This window comes from Dendroctonus ponderosae, unplaced genomic scaffold, assembly GCF_020466585.1.
Source record: "Dendroctonus ponderosae isolate FM_Combo_2020 unplaced genomic scaffold, Dpon_F_20191213v2 Dpon_F_20191213_2, whole genome shotgun sequence".
NCBI classification, from domain to species: domain Eukaryota; kingdom Metazoa; phylum Arthropoda; class Insecta; order Coleoptera; family Curculionidae; genus Dendroctonus; species Dendroctonus ponderosae.
In genome coordinates this window covers 913,144-938,964 of record NW_026018165.1, presented here as the reverse complement: position 1 = coordinate 938,964, position 25,821 = coordinate 913,144, and the positions used below count along the sequence as shown (strand labels likewise).

The 25,821-nt window shown below is 36.8% G+C and overlaps 1 protein-coding gene across 1 annotated transcript; it reads right to left on the bottom strand.

Annotated features, from left to right (window-relative positions):
- LOC109544717 (sperm flagellar protein 2) lies at positions 1-25,821 on the bottom strand. Its single transcript, XM_019915028.2, has 8 exons — positions 23,701-25,821; positions 22,468-22,721; positions 18,827-19,754; positions 18,584-18,759; positions 13,361-13,611; positions 13,029-13,300; positions 12,175-12,393; positions 1-1,751 (listed from the first exon to the last, which is right to left on the bottom strand). Exons 1-8 carry the CDS (start codon positions 25,268-25,270, stop codon positions 85-87), a joined length of 5,337 nt encoding a protein of 1,778 aa, XP_019770587.2. The 5' UTR covers positions 25,271-25,821; the 3' UTR covers positions 1-84.

Below are 25,821 nucleotides of genomic sequence, written 5' to 3'. Positions count from 1 at the left end.
TCAAAATAAATTCCTTTATTAATCAGCCATTCACAAAATAAAATAATTTTGAGGTACAGTGCGAGCTACACTTGTTTGAGAGTTCTAGCAATTTTCAATATTACTGTGTTGAGAAGCATTATTTATTTTGGAAAGAGTGTCTTTTACTACGGTTACAGGATCTATAGCACGAAACTTTTTAGTCTGAGAGAGAAGTTTTAAAAACTCAGTTGTGTTGAGAAATTCATGAGCAAATACAGAATTCCTAAAATCCGGGTTTTTGAGAGATTCAAAAATGTGTGCAGCATGTTCCCAAAAGGTCAAATCTCCAATATTTTCTACTCGAGAATGCCACGGGATTGCTGCTGTAATTAATTCTAAGATGGGATCTAATGATAAAAAAAAGATGAATTCTGCAAAGTCATTACTTTCGGAGTAAACATTATTTGGCAGGTCTTTCAAAGATTTAGAGATTTCTAACTGAGAACTTGAATCAACGGTTTTTTCACTGTTGTCATCAACTTGGGGGTTAATTATTGGAACTACGTTTTCTTTGCTCGGCCGGTCCATATCGGTTTCCAAAGATTTTTCCAAACTTTTGTCTGGACTTAAACTTGTATCCACCTGTGGAAGCTCCAAATCTTCAATAATGACACCGTCACATATATTTACAACTTGGTCTATCAGCTTTGAAACTTCCTCATGCACAGCCTTGAAATAAATAGCCCTTTCTTCATCTCTCATTTTTACATCGTTGTCAAATCGAAGGATCTTTTCCAACTGCAATTCTTTGAATTTATTGCCAGTTTCAGTGTTCCAACAGACTCTTTTTCCCATTGAAAGTTCCAGTGCTTTAGCAAATCCTTCGACCGAATTGTCGGCTTTGCAAAAGTCTAGTAGAAAAGCTGTGTAATTTACTCCATAATTTTGTATGTAGTAAAGTTTGAAAATAAGTTTTTTAATATTGCCAATTTTACGACCGGCTCCCAGCTCGAGGTGCTCAAACCACAGCTTTGCTGCAAAAAACTGATAATCTTGAACTAATTCCGTTCCATCCGGGTCGCATTCCTTTAAAGCTGCCCTAGTTAATAGTAATTCTTGTTCTGTCGGGAAGGGTACTTGAATATTGTAAATTATAAAATCTCTCCAATAGACATATTCTAAATCGTCAAATAGTTCACTGATAACATTATTCAAGCTCTGCGAGTTTATCTTTCTCCACAGTTTTGGAGGAGAACTCAGATCAGCACATACTGCAGAAGCCCAGATAATGTCTTGTAAAATAAGGGTAAAAGTCGACTTTGGCAAATATCCCCCAGGGCTCAAGTCCAGAAAAATATCGGCGATTTGGGAAAGCTGCTCTATGGTAAATACTTCATCTTCAATTAATTCTAACGTTGATTGCTCAATAATTGGCGCTTGATCAGTCACCTTGATTTCAGGATTAATCAAAAATTCGTTGCCATCTAATTGTAATTCGGTTTGTACCAAATCTTCCTCTTCAACAGCAGCACGAAACACATTGCAAACAATATTTATATTCGTTATGTCATTTGTGTACTTTGAGTTAATTTGCTGAATAACTTGATGAAAACAACTTTGAATACAACATAGGAACTCTTCAATGGATTGTAGGGCATCGTATTTTAGTAGATCAACTCGCAGTAACACTCGGAGGGTCTCTCCTCTAACAGCAGTATCAAATTCCTCCACAATTTTATCGTAGCTGCCTTTCAGTTCTTTCGATTCTAGATCGGACGGTTTTAGCGTTTCTAAAAATAAAAAAAAATGAATTAATGACAGTGTCGTAGCTATCTCAAAAATCCATACAAGTCTAAACCAACCGGTCTATTTGCGTTACCGGTTTAATGCCGCTAAAGAGGAAAATCCTTCGATAATTGAAGTCTTACTTATATGCAATTTCAACACACCTATGCAAATCAGTAGTGAGGTTTTTTAATTGAAAATTAACAGTAACGATGCCTTCAACACGAACGAATTACGATCTTATCGTTTATTTAATTACAAATTCTTACATTTTAATACGCTTAACTATTCGTTTCCGCTGTAGAAAAACTGGGGATATATTGAAAATTACAAATTATCGTCCCATAATTTTAACTTTATTGAAACACTAAAACAACCCTGGATATTTTCCATTAGTAAATTTCATCTGCAATTACTCGTAAAATCCTATACCTAGCTTAAAGTTAAACTTAATTTATTTTGCACAATGTTTACAGAAGAGCTATCGGACTACGCTTTTCTATTTTCTAATTATAATCGGATATTTTCATAGCCAACGTTTTCATTGCCAATATGCATTACAGCCCCATTCAATTTCGTCAGAATTTCACTCGGTTTCCACTAGCACTCACAAATACAGGGGGTGCCAATTAAATCTGTGGATTATGGTCAGTTTTGTGAAAAGAAATTTGAAGATGCCTTAAAGCAAATGCCCGGGAGGCTTTTTGAACTTTATTAAAGCGCTTTTGAGGCAAAATCCATTAAAAAATCATTTGTTTTGTGTCTGACGCTGTCTTATTATTAATTGATGCAATTGCGACATTCTCTTGGTCATTTCAGTTTGCTTTGTTCATTATTCGGGAGATTTCCTTAAGACAGCGCTATTTCTGAACAAAAAGCACTTTCTGAATAACTAAATGATTTATCAGCATGCGGTTTCCAACAACTTTATAAGGAAGCTTTTCTTCAAAATTTGTCTGTTCTGCCTGATCCTTTCCTTTAATTTACATTTCGTTGTTACATTATTCTTGAATGTTTCAAGTTCGTTCGGAAGCTCATTAAATATGTTTACAGTCCTTATATAGCTATTCTTTATACTAACTGTTCTGCTTCTTTGTGGAATCTGTATTGGCGTTTTTTCTTGTTATACTATATGATGCCAGAAATTTATTTTTCAAGTCATTGTACTGAAATACTATTGTTTCATATGCAAAAAGTTGTCTTATGTTCAAAGGATTGGCATAATTCAAAAAATTGAAAATATGATGAATGACAAAACACAAATATTAAATATATATTTTTACTTGAAACATTTTTTATGTGCCGTTTCCATTTCATGTTGAAATCAAAAACTATTCCCAATTATTTGCAATATTCTACTCGCTTTAGAATCTTTCCCTGTCTATAATTCGTATTCGAACGCTATCAATAGAGTTTCCAAATGTCAAGTAGACCGTTCATTCAATGTTTAAGGAAAGCTTATTCAGTGCAAGCTAGTCGGAGATTTTGTCTAAGAAGTTATTTATCTAAATTTCAACTTTACTCCAGGTATCATCTGTTGAAATGACAGCTGGGTGATCCGCATATGATATAATAATGATGTTCAGTACAAAAAAAGAAAGGTCCTAATATTGTTCCCTACAGGACACCTGCACATTTTCATATTTACTTATTCCACCTTTAAGTTTTACCCTTTGGTTTCTGTTAGTCAAGTAACTTTTACGTTTTACGTCAACATTTGTGGGTTGCCGTATCCTATCACTTGCTTTTCTGCCAATATTACAGAAGTAAGAACAAAACTCATCAGCTATCCCGTTGGGCTCTTTAATTATTACCATATCGTTATTGTATACTTGTTTGATAGTAGAAAAAGGAAAAAGAACAAAAGTTAGGTTTTATTAGTTGGGCAAAGTTTAAATTTTATTATTTCCCATAAGTGTTTTGGATTATTCTGATTCTTTTTTATTCGTTAATTTTCGAATTTAATTTTAGTTTCTGAAATAAACTTATTTAGAATCATTGTATATTTGTTATACTGTATCTTAAGATTATCGTTCCCTGGATCAATTCGCCAGACCTTATATAATAATTCTTTTTTATTAAACAATACATTTATGGCCTTGGTAATCCATTCACTTTTTGATTTTGCATTATTACGTTTATTGTTCGTTTTTTACGTTAACAGTAGCACAACTTACGTAGTTTTGCTTTTCTCAATAAGAGTATTACTAGCCTCCGTTGGATCATGCACAGTCAATATAGTATCCCAGTTCACATCATTATCTATGTTTTTTAATTCCTTATAGTTTATTATTGTTAATCTTCTACCATATTTTTTATCATTATTTATCTCAAATCTTTTACCATATTTTTTTTTAATATTTTGAGTGATATAAATAGTGGATAATGATCTGTTAGAGAGTCCATGAGCTTGAAAGTGTCAGTTTTATTTAGTCGATTTTATCAGTTTTAATAAATATATTATCTATGCATGACCCAGAACTATTAGAATCTAATGGTCTAGTTACACTCATTAGAGTTCACTACACTTAAAGCCTGGATGGTACCCTTTTAATAAGAAGTTGCATAAAAACTCATCGCTAAAGTTGTCGTGAGTCAATAAATCTATATCTATTAAAATATCTGAACCAACAACTGAAGCATTTGAAAGTTGTACAAAACCTCTTTTACAAATTCATTTTATATTTGATAGTGGGATATGGATATCCGGTAGGAGGAGCAAGAAATTCAGCCCAGTGCTGTATCATAAATGCCATTTTTAACGGCCACACATTATGGCAAATTAACAGTTCATGATAACATTTTCGATAATGCAACACAACCGAGGTGTGCTCTATCTCTGAGTTAACGTATGCGTTTCCGACCCAGTTATCCAACAAACGTTAAAAAGGAAAAACAACATTGGATGCAGAAAGTGATATGCCCTTATACGAATAGTCGATTAGTTATAGAGATAGTTAACATCCAACCATCAAAGCTTCTAAAACATATGCACCTTATGCGGTTTTGACCATTTGGCCCACCTACTACTATACTTGTCTTTGTCTACGATTTGATTTGCGTTCACTTTCAATTTCGTTCGTTACTGTTCTTGACCTATCTTCTTAAACACTTTCAATTGAGCATGCACAGAAGAAGCAATAAAAACAAGGCGCAAACAAGTTGAAAATTTAGTAGAATTTGTGGAGGAAAATAAAGTTTATTTTCAAGACCATTTACCAATTGTTCTAATAAAGCTAACCTTATAGGACCACGAAAAGACATACTTTTGTTTTAAATTAAAAACAAATTATAGATGAAACACAAAACTACGCTCTGATTAAATGCAATTGTTTTCTTTATTCATCCAAGGTAACTTAGAATGATGCACGTTAAGTTCGAAAGCGCCGTGTGATTTGATGCTGTTCTATTTCTAAATCTAACGTTCGTCGATAGCGTACCCCTGTTATAATATAACGGTTTGACTGCTACAACACACCAGTTGGAGCCACATAACGTGTTTGGGGGATAACATGCACGTTAAAGTTAACGTGAGTGATACAGCACAGGGCTAATTTAGCAGAATTATGCAATATTTATTGGCGCTAACAGAAGCATTGCAAGCGAGCACCTGAGAGTTCTAAATAGCAATACGATTGTTGTCAATTGGCGTTATTCCTCTGGAGGCGTGTTTTAGGCGTATAGAGAAAATAGTAAAAAAATGAATTATCATTAAAAACTGAGATATTTGCAAAAAACTAGATCAGTACTAGAAAACTAGAACATTACGTAAATACCTCTGGCTTCGTAATTAATAAAAACTCCAGTAACAATAAAAAAACATAAAGTGACAATAAACTAGGTTAGGATAAACAATAAATTCAGGATTCATTAAATCTAGAGATCTACTTTGTCTAAGTGTCAATATTGTCAACGAGAAATTGTTCTTTATTGTCATTATAACCTCAAATTGATGTGTTTACAAACAAACATATATTTCTGTCTTTAACTACAAAGAAGTTAGTGCCTTCTTCTCTAGCAGCTTCTTGTATTCGGCTAATTAACTCCTGCTCAATGTGTACAAGTTGTTCGGTGCCTGGGAAAGTGTCAGTTGTTGTGCAATGCTCTGAGTACCCCCTGGATGGCTCTGCTCGCCAATAAAAGTTTTATTAAAACTAAAAAACAAGTTTCTCTGTGTCTGGAACCCGATCATTTATTGTCGGCCACTATCTTCCTGGAGCCAATCCCCACCAGTCTCTCTAGTTGGTGCAAGTTCTTGCAGCTTCTGATATGTTACTGTGGCATTCCCCATTAACGAATAGCGAATCCATGAATTCAATGAAACATGGGACCATTTTAAAGTAATAGTTATGAGCAAAATTGCAATTGGATTATCAACTATTAATACCATTTAACAATTTAAGAAAAAGTTTGCAATTATTTTCTTCTGCTTTCCAAGTAAGTCCCTCTCTCACTTTAGTGCATAACCCTTCTGCGGGACATGGTGATGTCAATTTGTTACGCTCGCAAAGACGTCGCGTCGGGGCTCTGTATCATGGGCACATCTCATTGCATCATGCATCATTTGTCCTGTAAAGTTTTTCACGGGTCTATTCATCGCGTCGGCGATCTTTCTCTTGGGCGGCGGCATTGGACTTTGCCTTCTACTATGAGTCGTTCGACATTGTCGTACCTCCTTGCCACATGACCTAGATATCTCATATAGCTATGGCTTATTGCCTGGTATAGCCTGATCTTTATACTGAGATCTTAGATAATAGAGTCGTTTCTGCGGTGGGATGTTCATGGTATTTGCGGAACTTTTCTATTATTATATTAAAATTAGGCTATGTATAAGCCGAAGATTTGTGTTTTTGGTAATGGTCGCTCATTCCAAATGTTCCCCAGTTTGCGGACTCCTTCCGATGCACCTTTGTTGGTAACTACTGATCCTGGATCATCAAATCTTTCCAACACTGCAAATCCAGCTACGGCGTTTCTTGTTACAGCTTTTCATGTCGTCTGTCTATTATCATGATCTTTGTGTTGGCACTATTAATTTCCAGTCCATATGAGCTACCCTTTCCTGTGAGCCTACCTATCATAACTTCCATTTCGCCTTTCCCTGACGTCAGAATCACAATATCATATGTATACTTCAAATTATAAATATTAAACAGTGAATGGGACATTGGACAGGAAATACAGATCCGCATTGAAAAAGCTAGAAGTGCATTTATCAAAACGAAACAGCTTCTCACGTGTAAAGAACTAATCTAAGTTTAAGACTATGGCTGGCCAACTGCGACATATTTCCCACTTTGCTGTATGGACTTGAGGGATAGACACATCAAAGCTTTGAAATGTGGGTTTACTACGGAGTACGGAATGCTGATGTCTTGTTACATCTAAATGCGATGACCGATGTCTTATACACAGTAAGCGACAAAAACTCGAATACTTTGGACATGTTATGAGAGGCGAGAAATACCGCTTCCTTCAACTAATAACACAGGAAAAAGTTGAAGGGCGACGAGCACCGGGACGAAGCCGGACACCGTGGCTTAAAAACTTAAGAGAGTGGTATGGAAAAAGTACCAGATTTTTATTTACCGTGGTGGTCTCAAAAATACAGATATCCAAAATGGTGGCCAACCTTCAGTAGAAGACGGCACCTGAAGAAGAAGAATTCGATGTAAATTTGAACAGAATTGGCGACAGAATCCTTGCTGTACTCCCGATAGTATTTTGTGAGCCCCTAATGCCACTTAAAAACCATAACGTCATTTTAAATCTACCTTTATATATAGGGTGATTAAAAATTGGCGTCATTCCTTTGGAGGTGTTGTCTGGCAGTGTTTGAAGAGTGCAGAAAAATTACTAAACAAAATTAATTGTCATTAAAAACTGAGCAAATTGCATTGCATATTAGAAAAACGGCAACAATGTTTTTCAAGGTAATCTGCCTAATTGATATTACATAAATACCTGCTGCTTCTTAATTATTTAAAACTCCGGTAACCATGGATAAATAGAGAGTGACCATAAGATAGACAAGGATAAACGGTAAATTCAACAGGAATCGTTGAATGACCGAACCTATTTCTAAACTCATAACCACGAATTATTAAATTGTTTACAAAGTACAAGAGCATACATTTGAGTTTGTAACTCCAAACAAGTGCCTGTATAATCACCTTATCATGCACTTTTTTCTAGTAACTTCTCGTATTCGGTTAATTAACTCATGCTTAATTTATACGGGTGTTCAGTAATCCATTGGTATAATGTGATCTTATATACGTGGTAGGAATGTAGCCGGTATTTATTTGGTGCCTGGGAAAGTGTCAGTTGTTGTGCAATGTTCTGTGTGCCCCTGAAAGGCTCTTCTGTAATTATTTCCAATACTTGTTCCTCTGTGTTTGAAACCCGAAGAACTATTGTCGTTCAGTATCTTCCTGGCACCACTCTCCTCGGCCTTTGTTGGCGTGAGTTCTTTCAGCTTCTGCTATGTTACTGTAGCATTTCCCCTGAACTAATCGCATATTCGCAAATTCACGAATGGAAATTGTAAAAAGTGAGTCACAGTTTGACAAATTATTATTACAATTATACAAAGGTCGTAATTTTTCTTTTTGAGTACTTAAGTATTCCAATATGCTACCAATTAAACATGGAACAATTTTAAAATAATGCGTAATAACAAAGTTAAAATTCGATCTTCAACTGATAATATCTTCTAGAAATTCGCCATCATTCTTAGTCGGAAAGCACGGGAGATCACTTCGCCCACTGCCTCATCGCCTTTGAAAATGTCCACCGCAGTTGTGGACGAAACGTCAGGAAGAAATTCCGATAGACCACGGCTTCAAAGCCCGGAAAACATTCCTAAATATAATATATATTCATAGATTTTTTCTTACATCCGTTTAACGCTAGATATGCTCTATAATCTACTTCAATTTTATCTATAATGTTTTGAATTAATTGGTTCTGATTAATATTGATATCGTGGATTGCATCCACTATTTTAAGGCGTCTAACTAGATTTTCATACACAATATTCTTGAAATAAACCCAGAGAAAAGAATCAAGAGGCGTTAGGTCGGGGCTATTTGGAGGCCACTGGATCGGACCCGCTCGTCCAATCCAGATATCAACATTTTTGTTAAGAAAAAGTGTTACTAGGCGAACGTTATGGGGTGGAGGGAGCGCCTTGTCGAATTTCATGGCTACTTTTATTTGTTGCTAATTATAATTTTTTGAATGTAATATAGGAAAAAAGCTAATGCAAATATAGGAAAAAAATATATTTATGAAATCAGGAGAAAAATTCCTTCTGGTATGTTTAAAAAATATATAGGGTGATTCACTTAAAAAAACTTTATGTTACCACCATTTCAAGATTATCTCCTGACGTTGTCGTGCGTATGACTAGTTCGCGAATGTCGTCCATGTTAGGCCACTGCCCAGGTAATGGACAACTTAGCTCACCTATTTAGATCATGGGCAAAGGGAGCAACCGGCCTTGCTATGCTAAGCAATAGCATTAAACCCTAAGGTGTCCATATCGTCTCCTGGACCGCCGCATCCTTGTACACCAAAAAGTGCGAATTTGAGGCGTACCTTAAGGAAAACGATGTGGACATCGCTCTCATGCAGGAAACCTTCCTTAAACCTAACAGCCACTTCCACATAAATAATCACACTACTTACCGTACAGACAGAATCACTCAAGGCAGTGGAACAGCCATAATAGTCAAAAAGTCCATAGCTCATACACAAATTCCCCCTTTCAATACAATAATTGAAAATACAGCCATTAAACTCAAAATGTACAACACTTCAGTCCAGCTGATCTCCGCCTACAGACCTCCAAACAAGACAACCACCCTGTTATACCATGAAGTCTTTTTTCATCCAAACGAAACCACTCTCCTAGCTGGAGACCTAAACAGCAAACACTTTAGTTGGGGCTGTAAAATTACAAATTTCAAAGGCACCAGACTTCTAAAAATTTCCAACGAACTAGACCTACAAATTCATGCACCAGACGAACCCACCTACTTTCACTATGACACTCCAGACATTCTTGACATAGCTCTGTCCAAAAACCTAGCTCTCAATTTGTCAATCACAAATTCTTACTCACTCAGCTCTGACCACAACCCAATCAAAATCTTCTTGAACGAAAACTTCATACAAAACCCGCTCCAACCACTAACTTACATAAACTGGGACGCCCTCAGATTTTTCCTACAGGAAACAAATATCCCAGACGCACCAATAAACTCAACCCAAGAACTCAACTTACTAAACAATTCCATCACCGGAAAAATCACCGAGGCCACTCAAAAAGCAACCATCTTCAAACCAAACTCGAACAAAAAACCTTTTGGCCTTCCTCTTGAAATCAGAAGCAAAATCAAATTGCGAAATCGCCTTAAGTGATTAGTAAAAAGAAACTCTGATAACTCTCTCAACCGCCAGGCCAATCAACTCACAAACCAAATTAGAAATCAAATTTCGGCAATCAACAACGTAAACTGCAAAACTATCTGGAGAACTTGGAGCCTGGTGATAATTTGGTATGGAAGCTCTCCAAGAAGTTCCAAAGAAAATCCTTTACAAACTATCCCCCAATTCACGAACCTCATGGACTAGGCTACAGCGATGAAGGAAAAGCGGAAGCTTTTGCGGATTCGCTGGAAAATCAGTTCAGAGTCGACTACTCACTAGGAAATGATCCCGACGAAACTATCCCCCCAGTCACAATCGACGAACTAAAATCCCAAATACATCTACTAAAGACCAAAACCGCTCCAGGCATTGACAAAATCTCAAACAGGGTGATCAAAATGCTCCCAGAAAACATCCTACAAAACCTCCTAACCTTGATAAATAGTGCCTTTGCACTCCGCGAGTTTCCTAGTAGCTGGAAAAAAGCTGCTATAGCTCTCATCCCAAAGCCAGGAAAAACCAAAACCTTCCCCCAAAACTGGCGCCCAATTAGCCTTCTGCCCACCTTCTCGAAAGTTACGGAGAATTTCTTCAAAGAAAGACTCTTGAATAAAATCTCCTACAACAGCGGAATCCCCCACGAACAATTCGGTTTCATGAGAAATCACGACTCCGAATTGCAAGTGGCCAGACTAGTGGAAGACGCCGCGCTTGGACTCCAGGAAAATTCTCCTGGACATAGCAAAAGCGTTCGACACCGTCTGGCACGAAGGAATAATCTGGAAATTGGCCAGCCTCTACAATCTGCCAACTAGCTTTGTGCAGTTTGTGGCAAGCTTTCTGAAAGACAGAAAATTCCGGGTCCGTTTAAACAATCACCTTTCCACGTTAAGAACTGTGGAAGCGGGAGTTCCGCAAGGATCCCCCCTTTCCCCATTTCTTTACAATACCTACACAGCCGACATCTCAGAATACCCAGACACCAAAATTGCCCTGTTTGCCGACGACACCTGTCTTTACTTCACAGCCAAAAACCCCAAATACATTCCACCAAAACTACAAAGATACTTAGACAAACTCACAGACTGGACAGACACCTGGAAAATTAAAATCAACGCGGAAAAAACACAAACACTTATGATAACCACGAAACGTACAGACAAACTAAGACTCATCACTAGACATAACGAAAACATCGCCTGGTCCAAATCAGCAAAATACTTAGGTATCTTACTCGACAAAAAACTAACATTCACCGAACACATCAAAGATAAAATCACTAAAGCAAGAGCAGCACGCGCAGCCCTCCACCCCCTTCTAAACCGAAACAGCAAACTTACCATCAAAAACAAACTTCTCCTATACAAACAAATTATTCGACCACAGCTTCTTTACGGCGCCTCAGCATTCATCACGACCTGCAAATCCAACATAAATAAAATACAAACTGTACAAAACAAAATCATTTGAAACATCTGCAGAGCTCCCTGGTACATACGTAACAAGGACATATACAAAGACTTGAAAATGGACACCATACAGGAATTCCTCACCAAAAAACACTCCAAATTCAAAGCCAAAGTCCTCAATCATTCAAACCCACTAATCCAAAACACATTTAACATTACCCCACCGCAAAATAACCAGGGCCAAAAATCCATCATGGCCCCCCTTAACTAGGAAAAGCTATTTATTATTTGACTATTTTCTACTACCATTGTGCGTACTCTCAAATTGATTGTAATAAAATGCACTCTCATAAGCAATTATAAGCGACATCAGAAAGGGTACTGTTTTCAAATTGAAAGTTTTTGAGTCGCACGTGTTTTTTTTCAAGTATCTACCTAATGTTAGGCTATTCAAATAGTGCTTAATTCGAGACCACTAGCTTTAATTTATAGCAGGGCTAAACATGGATTTTAACATGCATTTTAACAAATTGATAGCGTTCTTCTTGTTTTTTAGTTAGCATCTTTAATCTATACTTACTTTTTGAGGCTTCCGATTTAGGACTGCCAGATTTGGTTTTCGATTTCGGTTTGATAATTTGAGACGCTTTAATTTTTTCCTTAATGTTTGCAACAAAACCATTCATCTTTTTTGTACAACTATGCACTTTTTGCACAACACTTGATAACAATTCATCAAACTGGGACAGATCGACTATACTTGACATGTCGCGAAGCATGCTGTTAACAGCTTCGCAATCTGGAACAAGTGAAAAAATTAACATTATAATTAAATGTACAATGGCAGACTCAAAACAAGCAATGCCAGGAAAGTGCAAAATGCAATTAATAGAAAAATTATTCCCACTTATGTCTATTTGAATCTATTGCAAGTATGTTTACATATCCCGGGTTTCTCTAAAAGGTCTGGACAGCACTCATTGTTGTCAATGACTAAGTTGATAATAACGGCTATACAGCATGTTCGCAAAATGCGTTAAGCAATTTGTCAGGGCCATTCTACATGCGAAAATAATGATAGTAGAGCATATATCGTCAAATATTTGAACTCTGAATATTTATTCGAAGTTACAGCTCTTCAAATTTCATTTCCCTGTACGTAATTTTGCGACTGTTTTCAATGGAAAAGGCATCGCTTTTACCCATTAAAGATTTTCTTCATCCCGTGTGGAAAGTAATAACTTTCGCCGCTAACAGCTTGATGTTGTCAATAACTCTCAGCTGAGTATTTTGACAACATTTTCAAAGCCTTTTATTGAAAAACTTTATACTTTATACTAGTTTCCACTTTCAGTACTCGTTAACTTTCAGTCGAAAAAAACTCAACCTGCATATATCCCATTCTAAAAAGATTATTAAAATAGTAAAACTTACTGATTCCGTGATATTTTGGTATGGGCTCTTCTTCATAGTTTTCTTCTTCCGTGGGCATTTCTGCAATCAGACCCAAGAAATAGTCATTTATTAATCGAACACTATCGATGAATCTATCCATTTCAATTTGAATCATATTTATATAGATATTAATAAGTTCGGTCAATTGACAAGGGGTCCAATTAGCGTTAATGATTCGGCACCTTAAATTTTCAGATTCCATCATTTTAATGTCACTCATTTCCACTAAATTTTCTTTAAAATCTTCGATCCTGTAAGTTAGACAATCTAAATCACGCATGAATCCTATGATCAACTGAACTTATGCTCACCTACAGTACATTTCAGTCTTAAACTCGTCATCCATCCTGTAGCTCATTTCAAAAGAATTAAATGCTTTTTGAAACTTTGATAAGTACAAACTTCGATAGTCTGGTCTGTTGATAATCCTGCTCATTATATCTTTAACGTGTTGAACAAACGGCATTAGTAAACCTAAGTTGATTCGTTTCAGAAAGAAAACTTGTTTCAAATCATTGATATATATTTCTTCGACATTTTCCCATAGCGTAGCTAAAGCTATCTAAAAGTAAAATTTAATAATTTATATTTGGAAATCCTACTACATGTATAGTATTGGAAATTATGCATTATAGTTGCAAACAGCGCATAGGACCCCTAAAATCAGTCTTAAGCCTCATGCAAATTAGAACATATTAATATCAGAGCGCATTGAGTATTCTCGCTGCAGTAAAATTCCTTGTCTTGTAAAATAACAGTTTCTTTTAACTATTGTTGTACGATCCAAAACAAAGTTGCACTCGCAGTTCAACTTAAAATTATATAGAAACACAACAAAAAACGTAATCTTGTAATGCATTCCGATCGGGCAAGGCAAATTAGTGGACACAGATCTCAATAGATTTTCTAGCGATGATTTTACGATACAAAAATTAAGCGTATAAGCTGTGGCGCAAGAATGACTAAAGTGTATATTTAGCGAACGTAAACTTCGAGGATTTACTCAAGGGCGGATCCAGCTTTCAAGTACTACGGGCGAGGGGGGGAGTCATGTAGTAGGGATTCAGTCAGGACATGCTTCAATTCAATTTCAATAAGAAATGTGATTAATAGTATATTACGGTACAAGAAGCAAAAGTCGGAGTGTCGCCACTGCTTGAAGGTGTCATAAAACCAGTGGCGGGCCGTATGCAATTTTTCTTGATTTTCGGTGGAAAAGAGTAGAAAGTATGAGGTTCTCAATAAAAGGCTTTGAAAATTTCAAAACAGTCTGCTGACAGTCAGTGGAAAAGTCAAGCTGTCAGCGTGAGAAAGTTATTACTGTCCATACAGGATGAACAAAATTTTTATAGGTAAAAGTGACGCTGTTCCTATCAAAAATAGAGGCGAAATTACATACTGTCCACCAGGGGATCAATGAAAAAAGTATTGTATTGGTAGATGTCGTAGTAATTTTAATCAAGTGACAAAACAAATTTTCTTCTATTGTCTTCTCACGAAACGAGTTATAATTTCCTCTACTTCAATCGGTATGGTTGTGTGAACGTGGAGAAGTGCCAGTCCACCTATATGCACTTTTACCTTTGAAACTCTACAAAAATTCGGCGAAAAGGTCATTCGGGTGTTCGTGCAGAAATAAAGCGACTGACTCCATTGCTTTTAAGGCGCAATAAGGCACGCAGATAGAATGTGGATCTTCATTTTAGATCACGTTTTTTCTGCTTATCTCGCCATCTCCTTGCGAAAATTGACGGTCCAAATGGCCAGTGTTGTTTTGGAAACAGCTGATCGGAAAATATCTGTGGATGTGCGCACAAACCACCTACAGATGTCCTGCAGCCATGAGTTCTGGCGTCTTCCGATGGATCTCTTTCCCTGAATTTTCCTTTCGAAGGTGAGTTTCAGGACTTTGTATCGGCTGCACCTCACAATTTGTCCAATATACTGTGTTTTTATTTCTTTTATCGTTTCTAGCAGTACCTTTCCTTTGTTCAAACGTCTTAGAACTTCTAGATTGGTTATATTCTGTGCCCAAGAAATTCTGAGCATGCGTCGATATAGATACATTTCAAATGCCTCGATTCTCTTCTGCGTTATTGAATCAAGGGTCAAGCTCTCACTGCCATATTGAATGATCTACCGAGGTGCCGAGACATTTGAACGAAGAGACCTGCTTCACAACTTTGCCCTTTATGTTTAACGATATATTTTTATGTGTTTTGGAGAAGACTATGAGCTTGGTTTTGGATATGTTCGTTAAAAGACCATTTGTTCGGTTTGTTTGACTATTTTATGGATCATTCACTGTAATTTACTTAAACTGCTGGCTATGATAACGGTGTCATCCGCGTATGTTAAGTTATTTATTACATTCCCATTCACTACTATTCCCCCTGTTGTTTCGTTAAGTGCTTCTCTGAAATATTACTGTAGCGAAGGTTACTAAAATGTTCTTTCTGTCCGGCTAATTTAAACCAGCACCAGATGAATGGTCGTTTTCAAGGGCCCCAGTAAAGGAATATTTGTGTACTTCTAAATGGTCTTTTACAATTTAGGAATGTTTTTTTTTCTCTTTGTTAAATTTAAATAAATGTAATCATAAATTCATTAATTAAATAGTTTTCATTAACGTTGATATAAATTTTTTTCGGTTTCTGGGAAATCTGTCGTGTTGCAATGTCCGCCGAACGAGGTAGAATAAAGACTCAGTTCGACCGACGTCACGGTGCGCGACATCGTAACTTCGTAGAACGGGATGAAGTCATGCTCGAAATATGGAATGGCAACCGCGTCGATGGCACGATTCGAAAACTGATCGGCAACACGATGCCAAACGTATATTTTTGCAACGAAATCCTGGACCGACAATATAACCAAATGGGAAGCGTCGTGCGACTCCCGTCATGACAATAGACGTCGACCTGGACAACTATACTGAACCTGTATCCGGCCCACTTTCTCGCTCCGGAACCGAGCGAGACCCAAGAGAAATTTAACACACCGCCAAGCACCCCGGAACAATGTCAAGGACTCCCGCGACTCCGGTGAAGGCACGACATCAACTACCGTACACTGTCCGGGTGCCGTACTAACCGCCCGATGCACTCTTCTTTGGTAAGGGAGGAAATGTTGGTTCCGGAAGTTTTACCGCCGAGCGAGTATTCCAGAACATTTTAGGTTAGAACTGTATTGCTGTCAAGTCGAGAACATTCCAAGTTAGGACTGGTACTATTTTCAAGTTCTCGAACATTATCCTCCTGACTAGAAGCCTTGGTATACAGGTAATTTTTTCTTGAAATTCTTCCATGTTTAATTGGTAGCATATTGAAACGCATTCAAAAAGAAACATTATGATCTTTGCAACTAATTACGAACATTTTTGATATTAAACGAGTTCCCTTCTACAATTTTTTGATGAAAAGTCAAAGCGGCAATGATGTTTTTTGTCATTAACAGATAGTTACAGGTAGACAGTCTTTGTCAATAACAACAATAATTTGTCAAACTGCAACTTATTTTGAAGCTGCTTTCACGAATTTGCCGATATGCGTTTAGTTCTCGGGAAAGGCAACAATAAGACAGCAGAAGCTCTAAGAACTCACGCCAACAAAGGGCGAAGAGAATGGTGCCAGGAATATAGTGGACGATAGATGTTGGGGTTCCAGACGCAGCGGAACAAGTATTGGACATAATTGCAGCAGAGCCTTCCACGGGTTCTTAGAGCACAATAACTGACAATTTCCCAAGCACCAAATAAACACGAGGAAGGCTACAATTCCTGTAACGTACCTAAGATACACACAGGATAGGCACAGATTATACCATTGGTATATTGAACACTGGTACACACTGAGCAGGAGTTAATTATGAAAATGCGAGAAGCTGCTCGATAATAGTGGATAATGAGGAGATTACAGAGGCACTAACTTGTTTCTACTTCATCATTCAAATGTATTTATATTTGTAGCCATAAATTCGAGGTTAAGAGGATATTTTGACGAACATGACTGTTGACATTTTGAAGTAAGTTCCACTGTTAACGAATCCCGTTGAATTTACCGTTTATCCTTGTCTATTTTATTGTCACTCTGTATAATTCCATTGTTACCGGAGTTTTTAATAATTACGAAGCGGCAGGTATTTATCTTTGTTGCTCTTCAATGTATACTCAGAAATAATTTTCAAAGATGCACTTTTGGAGGCAGCAGTGGGCATTGTCGTTAATGACGAATTGATAAATAACATGCGGTACGCGGATAACACGGTTTCATTCGTCTTTAGCTCAGAAGATCAACAGCGGAGTTTGAACAGTGTGGTAGTAAAGTGCGACGCAGCTAGCCTAGAACTAAACATAAAAAATACCAAAGTTTTAGTAATCAGTAAACAGTAGAATATCAGAGTCAAAGGCATGCGCTTGGAACAAGTTCATCAGTTCAGATACCTAGGCAGCGTTATAACAGAAAATGCAGATAGCCACACAGAAGTAAGATCAAGGATAGAACAAACACGAGGAGCTTACAGAAAAATGAGCAATGTTCTAGGATGAAGGGACCTAAAATTATCCCTACGAATCCGACTGCTGAGATGCTACGTATTCTCTACATTACTGTACGAAGTTGAAGCTTGGACCATCAACAAAAATAAAGAAAGTCGGCTTGAATCGTTCAAGATGTGGGCCTACAGGAGACTGCTCAGTGTCACGTGGTCTGAACGAATCACCAACGTGGCAATACTACAGCGCTTAAATAAGACCACTGAGATCCTCTCCACTATTAAAAAGAGTAAACTAGAGTATTTCGGCCATGTCATGAGAGGAGAAAAGTACAGACTCTTACAAAACATTATGCAGGGTAAAATACATGGCAGCTCCGGACCAGGCAGGAGAAAAACGTCATGGCTTAAACATCTGCGTGACCGGTACAAAACAAATTCACATACACTTTTTAGAGCTGCCGTGGACAGTACAAGTACAGGACAAGTACGGCTAGCGTTGTTGGTAACCAACGTTCTGAAAGGACACGGTACATAAGAAGAAGACGTAGCGTACGAGAGAGTTAGAGTAGATCACATTACGAACACTGAACTCCGCAAAAGAACAGGACTGGTAGATGCAGTGGAGAGGATCGCAACTCTGAAATGGAACTGGGCAGGACATATTGCCAGGATACAAGACAATAGGTGGACCAAGCGAATAATAAAGTAGAGCCCCAGAGAAGACGCGAACAGAAATAGGAGACAACCGCCAACCAGATGGTCTGACGTCATAAAACACATCAGGACCAACTGGATGCAGGAGGCACAAGATAGGAGAGAGTGGAAGAAACTAAGGGAGGCTTATGTTCATCAGTGGACAAATCTAAGCTGAAGAAGAAGAAGAAGAATCGACCCGGAAACTTGTGTGGTAGAGAACAAAGCAATTTAATTATTACTTAAACGGTTGATTAAATAATAATTGTCATTAGTTAGTGTTAGGTTTAATTACAACTAGTTGGGTAGCTATTATGTAATAATATTAGTTTTAAGTTAAAACTTACGAGAAGTTCTTCGGGGCAGTCCATTTTAGTGTATTGCCAGCTTTCTTGTCCAGCTTCAATTACTTCGACAGCAGACTCGCTTAAATCAACATCTTCCTCATCTTCGGATGGCACTTGAACTTGTTTGTTTTCGTAAAGAGTCGAAACTTTTGATTTGCCCTTCGTACCTTTTTTATCTAAAATTAAACCCAGGTATAACAATAAAATGTTTATATTTCCAATAGTTTAAGTCTTTAAACCAACCTGCTTTCTGTGAGGTTTTATTAGAGACGTTAGTGCTAGATTCCAAATTTATTTTTCGCTTCGGTTTTTTTAGTTTCTCTCCTTTCTTTGTCATTTTTACTTCTCCAACACGCTTGGAAGGTTGTCGATCTAAATTGCCTATGTCCCCGAAAAGCTCTAATGAAGACTTTAAAGGCAGACTGTAATCGCCAATTATTAACTTTGCAAGACTTTTAACGGTACTTGAATCAAATTCTTTATAGTATAAAGAGTAATTTGCACCAGCATTTGAATAAAATTCTTCTAAAGGATCTGGTTGAGCGTCTAAATCTTCCTGTGTTGGGGGTAGCGCACTATCTCCAGACCTGTCCTCAAGCGAGAGCTTTTTAATTCTAATGTATGCTGTGAGAATAGTGTCATATAAGTTCTTTGTCTGTTCAGAAGAAAGAGGATTAGGAAGAACTTTTGAAATTCGCTTAGCATCATTATATAAACTGCAATCGTCTTTGTCTAGGCTTTCCGCATACTCTGTAATATCGGTTAAACTTTTTGCAGCAGTCAATCTCATATTAGGATCTAACAATTTTGTACCAGAAAATGCTTCTTCTAAGATGGTAGCCTGTTCGAAATTCGAAGGATAGTTTACCAACACCCATCCTTTCAATGTTGGTATAGATTTTAGGTATTCAACAAACATATCGATTAAAAGAAAATTTCCTAACGGTTGCCCTTCGTTTAAAAGGTCCTGAGCAGTTCTACCCAACAAAGCTGTGTATGTATATGGAATCTCATCACACGGAAATTTCAAGGGTGTTTGAACAAATTTGCTTTCTAAGCGCGTATCTATATTTGTAAGACTATTATTACTGCCGCCTTCTCGTTCTGGTCGGTTCTTTCTTTTTGACTTAGAACCTTTCTTAATTTTTCGCTCTTCCTTATCATGTTTGATCTAGAAATAAATTAATTTACGCATTAACATGCATTTTATTAACAAGTACCCAATTTTAAATTGAACAAAATCAAACTAAAGAAATAAGGGGTAATGAAGGTAAATAATTAACTGAACATTTGACTGCAAACAATTTTAATGAAAATTTAGATAGCAGCGAAGCGGTCGGAAAAACTCGGATTAGTTTGTCTATCGAAACAAATATTGTGCTATTTTTTTCGACTTATATCTTGAGCATTTTTTCTTTACTATATTATTATAATTTTGATGCAGACAAATTAATGTCTTTTTATTAATAATTGAAAAACATGGAACATCGCATGTAGTCGAAAAGCCGGTGACACTGTATAAATATAAACTGAATAAAAAATAAAATGCAAAAATGTTTCCTCTGATTACTGTTGTACAAAATGTTATTATCTTTAATAACTGGCGGCATCTAGAAATGCAGGATGATTCATTTTTGGCTTCATTCCTCTGGAGGTATGAGGGTGTTTTGGGAGTACACAAAAAATAAAAAAAAACAATTAATTCGTATTAATTACGGAGATTGAAAACTCGATCAGAAGGATGGTAACAATGTTTTTCAATGTAAACTGCTTAATTAACATTACGTTGCATCAACATCACCTGTTGCTTCTTAAAATTATTAGCAACTGTAGTAACCATGGGTAAACACAAAGCACAGAATAGAAAACTAATAATACCATACTTTGAGGTTAGGATAACATTGTAATTTCGCCGTCAGTGCTGCCATATTTTTGGGGCAAATGATTTGAGGCGTGACTCCTAAGACACCCCCAGACAACGCCTCCTGAGGAATGACGCCAGTGTTGAAGCACCCATTAAACCATATATCATGTTTCTTTACCTAAAGCGCCAAATGTTCGAAATAACTGGAGATTATTGCCAAAATTCGATTATTTCAACGTGTTTGTCAAAATTGTCATGAAATTTCTTCATAGTTGAAGATTTTGCTATTCTTCAAATCAGTTATCAGCGTGACAGTCCTCAAAGTTATAGATGCAGATTTTGTGCTCATGTTATGCAGTTTTGATTTAAACATAATTAAATATTAAACGCATAACTGAGAGCTCAAAATAGATGCTACCAACCTGCAGAGCAAACAGCGTTCCGCAAAGGTTTCAGCACAACAGATCACCTTCTAACAATAGGGATCCTAATCGCGAAAGCAGCCGAATACCTACCCTAATTCATGGGGCCTACAAAGGTTACGAAAAGGCATTTGATAGCATATAACACTAGGTAGTCATCAAAGAAATGGATGACGCACGTATATATCAAATACAGTGATCTTCGAAAAAGCAACAGCTACAATAAGAACACGCGAGGATACCTTAAGGAGACATATTGTCCCTAAAGCTATTTACGCTGGCGCTAGAAGACGTGTTCAAACTACTTGAATTGCAGGTAGTATCAATATCAACGGAGAAAGGCTAAATTACCTTTGCTGATGATGTGGTGATAATAGGGGACAATAAAGAAGACGTTTGCAGAATGTTAGAGGAATTGGAAGAGAAATAAAAAAATGTAGATTTAAAAATGAACATGCCGAAAACTAAAATTATGAGCCGGGAACAAGAGACGATCATAAGAATAGAAAACAATCAATTGGAAAACATCAAGGAATAAAATTCGGTCAACGAAAAACAATAAAAATGACGAAATAGGACAAAGAAGGTCTAATCTGGGCCGCTTGCGCCAAACTCTCAAGGATACTAAAAAATTAAAAAATCCCTCAACGAATACGCACAATAGTGTTCGACCAGTGTATATTGCCAATATGGCACATACGGGGCGCAGACGTGGACTCTTACAAAAAATACAATTCAAAAATTAAAAGCAACACAAACAGGTATGGCTGACAATGATGGGTATTTCTGTCAGATCTAGGAAGGCGAGCCAATACATGAGTCAACATACACAGGTCAAGGATGTAATAGAAAAGGTAACCCAGATGAAATGGGCCTTTGCGGGACATGTAGCAAGGAGAGACGACGAGAGATGGAACACCAAAATAATACAATGGATGCCATGGCTGGGAGCAAGATCAAAAGGTAGACCTAATAAAAGATGGTATCAAGCGAACTGCAGGACTAAGGTATGATAATGTACGGTTGACCAACGGTTGAAATTCAACCCAAGGTTAGAGGCCAGTTTGGGCATTATAAACGATTACCGGCGGTTGAAATGCCGGTTCAGTGAGGGTTGACTCAACTGGAAGACGGGATTCGCTTGAGATTTTGAGATTTCAACCAGGAGTTCGAAGCAGGAGAAGGGTGGTTCAACCCACGATGAAAAAATGTTTAGCAACAGCTAAGCGCAGAAACGATTTGGAAGGCGAGAATTTGACAACTTCGTACTTTTTGGAGATGCTGGATATGCTTTAAAAAGTATAATCACGCCAGTTACAAATCCACAGAAAGAAGCAGAAAATATATTTAATGAATCTCAAATTAGAGCTCGAAATCCACTTGAGCTCTTTAAGTGAATTGAATTATTTAAAAAACAGTTTTATCTAAATAAACAATAAAATTGAATGCCGGTATTTGTTCGGGTTTTCTTTTTATCTCTATGAAAGGTTCAGATTGAATGTCCTTTGCTTTATACATTATTCTTCATTGTTCATTTATGTTGGTCGAGAGTTTCCGTCGGAAAACGCACCTATTTTCTTGACTAAATCAATACTTACCTCAAGGTGAGGGACATCCTGATCATATTTTTGCTTACTTTCGTTCTCATAAGCCTCTATACAAAAATCCACTGTCTCGGATAATTGTATAACTCTAATTTCTCTTTTTGATAGCAAGCTACTGAGATTTGGCAATATCGACGTATCATTAAGGTCATTAATGCAAACCCGAACAGAACACTCCGGAAATTCAGGCTTCTCCCATAAGGGAACTATTGGATATTTTATACTTAGGGCGCGGTGAACCATGTAGCCTAAAAAGTGAGCAGATGTTCTGAAATGGGTTAAGTATTCTAGAAATGCATGAGCTTAGTGACAAGAATATTTAAAAATAAAATAATTGTTAGTTCCAAAAGTTTCCCTATTTTTTTTAAGTCAAGTTTCGATACCACTCGGCAGAACTGTAAATGAATGCATGTATGTTTGTAAATGGTGGACGCAAAATAGTTACTTTTAAATGAAAACTCCTATTTCTATACCAGGTAGACAAAAACTGACGTCGGGGTCTGAGCCTCAATTTTTATGACAAAATTAATGACGAAAACCGTATGTCAATATTCCTAACAATTTTATAGATGTAGGGTATTTTCCAGAAACCTGCAATTTGGGGAATGCTTTTCCTGTAATTTTTTAACCTTCTTCAGAAACATTTCCAAAGCACTTTTTCACGTGGTATCCAATAATGTAAGTTTCAGTTGCAATAATAAAATATTTTCCTAGATATTTAGAAAAAAATACATTTTTAACTTGAACACTGTATATTTTGCCATTTGCCATTTTAAAGTTGCGCTTGAATGCGCCTTCCCAAAAATATAACACATTCTATGTTTTGCTCAATGTGTGTGTATCCTATTTAAAAAATTGCAGATTTCTGGGAAATACCCTGTATCTCTAAAATAGTCAGACATATCGAAATACGGGTTTCGTCATTAAATGTGTCATAAAAATCGAGGTTCAGATACCCACATCAGTTTTTGTCTCTCTTGTACAGAAATAGCAGTTTCCTTTTAAAAGTGTCCAATTTTTCACACCCTGTACAAAAAAAATTATGCAACAGCTAATGAACAGTTACATATTGACAACAAAATTTTTGTATATTCACAAAATTAATTCTCAAACAAACATTCAAAACAGCAAAGGTAATCTTATAGTAACATGAATCCATCCTTTCTTTCCCTAGACTAAAAACAACAAAAAATATACTTCTGTCTTCAACATACAAAATTTTCTTACCCAATACGTTTAGTCCCCAAGTAATATGATTGAACATATCCAATTCAATATTAACATTTTTTAGTTCCCATGGCCATTCAAATTTCATATAACGATCAAATTCCTGATCATCTAACGCATTTTCCTTGAAGGTTTCTCTTGTCACTATTTCTTCTGGTATATCAAATTCGTCGCCTTTTAGAATACCTATAGAGCTTTCAGAAATGTCAAACACCGACTGCGCAGCTCGAAACATATCGTTTTGATGTTCCATTTTTCTTCTGAATGCTTCTGCGCCATATTGTTTTTTGTATTCGGATATTTTTAAAGACATATCTATAATGTTGCTTAGGATATTAGAACACATTTCTTCATTTCGTTTTTGCCGCAAGCGCAGCTTCTCTTTCCAAATTTCTTTATGAAGCTGAAGCTGTCTTTCCCTTTCAAAGTAGTACGTAATCTCCGTTTCGTTAAGTTCTTTGTTTTTCAATATTAACTGATCCACAAAAGCTTTCTCCTTTTGCTTGTTCAGAATCTGCGTTTGCTGAAAATTATTCTCTAACATATATTCCTTAAATATCTTTATTTGGCCCAATTTTGTGACCAGATCTTTTTCATATAGGGATTGCTGCATAAACACATCTTTAAGAACTTCTTCTGCAGACTGAGATTTATTGTCATTAATCTTTGTATCGAATGAGTTCATTATTTGCTGATGAAGTTGGTTTCTTAATATCCTGTTTTCCAGGCGGACTTTACTTTTAGCACGCAATTTTTTCAAAATAATATTTGCTTTTGCAACGTCGGGATTAAAAACTTGGTATTTTAGAACATTCTTCTGTTGTTCCACTAAGTTATCATGGTTTGTTAGATTTGGAGAGCGGAGATCATCGTTTAAATGCATAGCTGTCGGATTTTCACTTACATTTGATCGCCTGGGGCTAATGGTAAGTCCTCGTGCTAAAACGAACGCGCTATCTCTTTCCTGAATTCCACTTTCGTCAGAAAGCGACTTGCACCTGTTCTTGACGTTGTGGATATATTCATCTCTTACGTCCTTGCACTTAATTTGTAAATTTTCTATACGGTTCTTATACCAATGGTAAACATCACCTCCGGCTAGAAGTGGTTCACAGTATTCTTCTTTATGCAAATCAAATTTATTGGGGTCTTGAGAATCTTCGACAGATTTCACACAAAATCTGTGAACATTTTTTTCCAGTTGAATATCTAACTCCTTTCCAGACAGAAAGTCTAATTTAGTTCGATCTTTCAAATGAAGAAATACTTGGAAAAATAAATGTAAAGAAGTTGACCCCACTCCATGAACTATTTCATACAGATCGTCAACACTAAGCGTCAAATCCATATGTCGTAACCACAAATTAATATGTTGAAAATTATCATAACTGTCTTTCACCTGATCAGATTCTTTGATGATACTTAATTCTTCGGGAGTAATTATTTCATAGCTTTGAAGAATTTGTGCTAATAAATGGCCGTTTGACGTTCTAGTTGCAAAGTTCTCGGGAGTCATGTCGATAATAATCCCAAGGCGATGTAATATCCATTGTGACACCACTTCACTCATTAGCAGTAGTTTTAAAAATGGTTTTAAATATCACTATTTATATGATGATGTCAAGTTTGCACTTGACGTTTGTTAGACCTGTAATGGTGGGAGCTTGATTAAATGTCACTGTGGTGAGGTGAACCAAACTGGTTGATTGATGGCACCTGATGGCTTATAAGTGTGCAACAAATTACATGCGGCCGAGACGGTTTTGTTGTCGTATACATGATATGCAATGATTTTAATATCGATCTATCCATAGGCCGGTTTTCGGGTTTTGTCCTGGCTGTGCTCCCGCTACATTTTGCCGCCACTGAGCACGTTTCTCTCGCCCATAGCTTTCTTTATGCCTTCGCCCCACTGTCTCCTAGGATTTTCTCCTGTCCTTCTCTTGGTAGGCATTCAATCCATTGCTATTTATGATGGTCTTCCTTTAAACAATCTTTGGACATCGCTGTACTTATCTATTATTGTTTTCCTGGTATTGGTCACTTGAACTATACGAGTATTTTCATTCGATATGTGCTGTAATTTCGACATGTAACATTCGACAAGACCTTCTTAGGAGA